Below are 5,793 nucleotides of genomic sequence, written 5' to 3'. Positions count from 1 at the left end.
GGCTGGAAGCCCGAGAGTGCCACCAAAGCCATTTCCAGAGCCCACTCAGGCCATAGAGGCTTTCAGGATTTAACAACCATGGTGAGTTACAGTCTTGGGGTCGAGCTGGGGGCACCTGAGCTGGGCATCCCTGGGGACTAACTGGGACCTCCCTGACTTTTGCTGTCTCTCCAGGAGAGCGTGCGCTGGTTGTTGCTTTTGCTGCTACCGCTGCTGGATATCTCTGCAGCCACTCCGGATCCCTGCGAGTTGGACGAGGACGACATCCACTGTGCCTGCAACTTTTCGGAACCGCAACCCGACTGGTCCAGCGCCTTCCTGTGTGTAAGTGCGGTTGATGTGGAGATCCGTGGCGGCGGCCGCAGCCTGGAACAATTTCTAGAGCGTGTCGACATCGACGCAGACCCACGGCAGTACATGGACATAGTCAAGGCTCTACGTTTGCGGAGGCTCACGATTGGAGCTGCACGGGTTCCTGCTCTACTGCTATTCGGCGCCCTGCGTGTGCTAGGGTATTCCCGCCTCAAGGAACTAACTCTAGAGGATTTAGAAGTAACAGGCACCATGCCGCAGCCTGTAGGAATCCAAGGGCCAGGGCTTTCCGTCTTGCGCCTTCGCAATGTGTCCTGGACTACAGGAGGTGCCTGGCTCCCGGAACTGCAGCACTGGCTCAAGCCGGGTCTCAAGGTACTGAATATTGCCCAAACACACCCGCTTGATTTTTCCTGCGACAAAGTCCTCACTTTCTCGGCCCTCACCACCCTAGACCTGTCTAACAATCCTGGACTGGGAAAACGCGGACTGATGGCGACCCTCTGTCCCCACAAGTTCCCGGTCCTCCGGGATCTAGCGCTACGCAACGCTGGAATACAGACGCCCAATGAGGTGTGCTCTGCTCTGGCTACAGCTGGTGTGCAGCCCCACCGCCTAGACCTCAGCCACAACTCGATGCTCGCTACTGCAAAACCCGAGGATCCTGGGTGTGTCTGGCCTAGCGCGCTAAACTCCCTGGATCTGTCATTTGCTGGGTTGGAGCAAGTGCCTAAGGGACTGCCGGCAGAGCTCGAGGTACTCAATCTCAGCTGCAATAGGCTAAATAGGAAGCCACGGTCAGACGAGTTGCCCAAGGTGGGTAATTTAACACTGGACGGAAATCCCTTCCTGATTCCGGGAACCTCCAATCCCAGTAGCATTGTCCCCTCTGGAGTAGTCCCAGCCTGTGTGCATTCACCCTTGGCCGTGGGGATGTCAGGAACGCTGGCTCTGCTCCAAGGGGCCAGGGGCTTTGCCTAAGGCCCAGAGGAAAAGAATCCATAGACATAGATTGCCCTGGCTTGGGGGAGTACCATCAGGACAATCAGCACTTCTGCCTCAGAACCAACCCTCTGCCTCACCTTTATTAAATCTTAAAGGATGGACTGATGTAATTCAACAGACCTTTACTGGGTGTCTGCTATGTTCTGGGCTCAGGGGTGAATGTGGAATCCATCATACTATAACTTTCTTCATCCCTACTCCCTAGAAACCTTGCCTACCCTTCCAAGAACTGCAGGGACAGAAAGAACAGCAAAACATTGCCTAGCTCGGGGAGAAATAATGAATGCTTGTATAGTCAGGACTTTCTGAGCAGATTACTGGAATTTGGGTTAATGGATGTTTAATGGTAAACATATCATGGAAGATACAAAATGTTTTCTTTCCCACACACTGTCCAAAAATCAAAGGAAATAAAACCCAGAGTCAGCTGGGCGGGATAGAACATGCCTATAATCTCAGCAACTCAGGAGGCTGAGGCAGTAGGATCACAAGTTCAAAGCCAGCCTCAGCAATGTAACAGGGCCCTAAACAACTTAGTGAGATTTTGTCTCAAAATAAAAAACAGAAAGGGCTGGGGATGTGTGCCTTGGGTTCAATCCCCAGTACAAAAAAAAAAAAAAAAGTCATTTGCTTCCCTGCTTCCTCCCTCACCACCCCTTAAGGGAAAGGGCAAAAGTGCCTTCCTGTCCTACATAAACTTTGCATTTCATTATTTCAGGGGTTCTCTCCCATAGTGTAAAACTAATTTGTCCCCAAAGGTACAGTAGTCTTCACTATGTCACTCCCCAAGTAAAGGATAATTTCTTTTTCCTTTTTTTAAAAATTTGTTCTTTTTAGATGTATATGAGTAAGGGGTAATTTAAGCAGGGGAAATGGATACAAGGTACAATTTATATCTGAATCAGAGATCTGTTTTATTGATACCTAAGTGGATAACCCATTTAGATTGACTCTGATTTGCAAACAAGATAACATATCAGATCCTTCACAATAAACAGAATCAACTCAGAGACCTAGGATATCAGCCATCAAGAAGGGCTGCTTCTTTTGAATACTTTTCTCATTACAAGGAGGCAGCCACATATATCAAAAAGCTAATACCTGCTGGAGGGAGGGTAAGGAACAGGGGTGGGGGATGCATATAGTTCAGTGCTCCTGTCTGCCTTAGGCCAGTGTCTAGAGCCTCATAGATAGGAATGAGAAAATTAGCATTGGTGGGAGAGTTATAGAGGTCAGCAAAACCAGACTCAAAGAATGGCAAAATACAACTAAATTAGCTGGAAACTCACTGGAGTGTTCCCAAGGGACCATCTACCTGCCTGCTGGGAAGTTTCTAGTATAGAAGAGTTAATCACCCCAAGACATTTTTTTTTTTACATTTGAATAGCTCTGATCATACTTCATGAAATAGTTATAGAGCCCCTATTCCACTTCAGGCCCCATATTAGCTTGGTATACAGACCAATCATAACACATTTGCCCTCAGGGAATTTTCTCAATTCAGTAAGGGAGGTAGACACATAAAAGCTAGTTGTGATTCAAGAAGATGGAGAAATAATCTCCACAATGGGAGGTAACTCAGGAAGGATTTGAAAAAGATAAAACATGTAATATGTATTTTGTGACATGACTATCACTTCCTCATGAAGGACATCCCAGGCAAAAATAGGCAGCTTGTAAAAAGGCTCAGAAATCTGAAATCAGATGACCAGAACTGGGAACTGTACCTGGTTAGGTAGGACTGGAGACCATCTCCAAGGCAGGAAGCAAGCCCTCACTAGAAACCAACCATGCTGGCCCTTGATCTTGGATTGCTAGTCTCCTGAACTGTGAGAAACAAATACCTGTTGATTAAGTTGCATTCTGTCATGATAGCCTGAGTTGTCTAACAGAAGATTTTCAGGGAAGTCCTCTCAGATAAGGAATATCTGAGCGGAGATCTGGGTGAACTGGAAACCAAGCTTGAGGATAATATGGGGAATATAATTCAGGCAGAAAAAATCAAAATGCAAAGACCCTGAGGTCTTTGGGAGTTAAAGGAAAAAGCAAGAATGCCAGTGTGGCTGTATCAAAATAATCAAAGTTGGAGAGGGGTAAGAGATAATATTAGAGAGATATCAGGGACCAGGTCATGTAGGGCCTTGTAAAAAAAATGCTACTCAAAGTATGGTCCAAGGCAAATTGCTATTACTTTATTCCCATTGTATTTCCAGGGCTTAATATAGTGCCTGACACATGGTGGGCACTGGAATGCATGAACATCTCTAGCTTCCATCACAATGATCTCCAGCCCTTGTTATTTCTGCACTATAAGAAGTACAAAGGTCAAGAAAAAATGTGTTTTGCTGGAGATTGAACCCAGATCCTTGCACATGCTAGGCAAACATTCCACTATGAGCTACACTCCAGTCCCTCCCCTTTTTTGCACTGCTGGTGATCAAATCAAGGGCCTCATGCAAGACAAAATGGAAAAAGAATAACAGGGCTGGGGATGTGGCTCAAGCAGTAGCGCGCTCGCCTGGCATGCGCAGGGCACTGGGTTCCACCCTCAGCACCACATAAAAATAAAATAAAGATGTTGTGTCCACCAAAAACTAAAAAATAAATATTAAAAAATTCTCTCTCTCTCTCTCTCTCTCTCTCTCTCTCTCTCTCTCTCAAAAAAGAAAAAAGAAAAAAAAAGAATAACAAGGCTGGAGGACTCACACTTTCAGATTTTAAAACTTACTACAAAGCTACAGTAATCTAAATAGTGTGGTACTGTCATAAACACAGACATCTAGATAATGGAATAAATTCCTGAAATAAACTGCATCTATAGTCAATTTTTGACAAGGGTGTCAAGTCTGTTTAATGAAGAAAAGACAATTCTTTCACCAAATGGTACTAAGGAAACTGTATGCCCACATGGAAAAAAAAATGTGTTAGCTTTTTGTTGCTGTGATCAAGTTACCCAACAAGAACAACTTAGAAGAGGAAAAGTTTATTTGGGGCTCATGGTTTCAGAGGTTCAGTCTATGGCCAATGGCTCTGGGCCTGAGATGAGGCAGAACATCATGCCAAAAAGGGTGTGGTGAAGGAATGCCAGTTTAACTCATGGCAACCAAGAAGCAGAGAGAAAGATCAAAGTGCAGGGACAAAATAAAAATCCCAAAGTCATGACTCCAGTGACCTACATCCTCTAGCCACATCCAACCTGCCTACAGTTGCCACTCAGTAAGTAGTTCTTTCAAATTTTTAATCCACCAAATGGATTCATCCACTGCTTAGGTTATAGCTCTCATAATATAACTGTTTTACCTCTGAACATTCCTGCAGTGTCTATCACATGAGCTTTTGGGGGATAACCCATATCCAAACCATAAAAAGAATGAATGCTCAAGTAGCTCAAAATTATTAGAGACTTAAATGTAAGATCTAAAACACCTAACTCTTAGAATAAAATATAGGGCAAAAACTTTATAATGTTAGGTTCGACAGAGATTTCTTGTCAGAGATTTCGACGCCAAAGGTATAGGAAATTTTTTAAAAAATAGGCAAACTGGACTTCAAGAAAAACTTAAAAATTTGTGCATCAAAAGACATCACCTACAGAGTAAAAAGGCAACATATAGAATGAGAAAACATGTTTGTAAATCATATATCTGATAAGGGATTCATGCCCAGAATATAGAAAGAGCTCCTAAAACTCAACAACAGAAAAACAAATAACCCATTTCAAAAATGGGCAAAAGACTTAAATAGACATTTCTCCAAAGAAAATATTTATGTGCCAAATAAGCACATAAAAGGTGCTCAACATCACTAATCATTAAGAAAATGCCATCAGGGGCTGGGGATGTGGCCCAAGCGGTAGCGCGCTCGCCTGGCATGCGTGCGGCCGGGGTTCGATCCTCAGCACCACATACCAACAACGATGTTGTGTCCGCCGAGAACTAAAATAAATAAATAAATAAATAAACTCTCTCTCTCTCTCTCTCTCTCTCTCTCTCTCTCTCTCTCTCTCTCTCCCTCTCCTCTCTCTTTAAAAAAAAGAAAAGAAAATGCCATCAAAACTATAGTGAGGGGGTCAGGGTTATGGCTCAGTGGTAGAGGGCTTGCCAGGCATGCATGAAGCACTGGGTTCTATCTTTAGCACCACATAAAAATAAACAAATAAAATAAAGGCATTCTGTCCATCTGCAACTACCAATTTTTAAAAATTAAAAAAAAAAAAACACCATAGGCTGAGACAGGAGGATAGATTGGGCCCAGGAGTTTGGGGGTGTGGTACACTACACCAATGGGGTCTCTTTACTAATTATCAGTAGTGGGATTGCACCTGTGAACAGTCATTGTGCTTCATCCTGGGAAACATAGCAAGACCACATGTCATAAAAACAAAGAAAAAAACAAACTACAAGGAGACATCACCTCCTACTTATTAGAATGGCAACTATTCAAAAGAAAACAATAAGCCTTGGGAAAGATGTAGAG

The 5,793-nt window shown here is 43.9% G+C and overlaps 1 protein-coding gene across 1 annotated transcript; it reads left to right on the top strand.

The window, feature by feature from the left end:
• Cd14 (CD14 molecule) lies at positions 1 to 4,061 on the top strand. Its single transcript, XM_026384431.2, has 2 exons — positions 1 to 81; positions 175 to 4,061. The coding sequence occupies exons 1-2, from the start codon at positions 79 to 81 to the stop codon at positions 1,291 to 1,293; spliced, it is 1,122 nt and encodes a 373-aa protein (XP_026240216.2). The 5' UTR covers positions 1 to 78; the 3' UTR covers positions 1,294 to 4,061.
• The last annotated feature ends 1,732 nt before the right edge of the window (positions 4,062 to 5,793 follow it).

The sequence above is a fragment of the Urocitellus parryii genome, chromosome 1 (assembly GCF_045843805.1).
Source record: "Urocitellus parryii isolate mUroPar1 chromosome 1, mUroPar1.hap1, whole genome shotgun sequence".
Classification (NCBI taxonomy): domain Eukaryota; kingdom Metazoa; phylum Chordata; class Mammalia; order Rodentia; family Sciuridae; genus Urocitellus; species Urocitellus parryii.
Note: the sequence above shows the minus strand (reverse complement) of the source record. Positions and strands in the feature narration are given on the sequence as shown.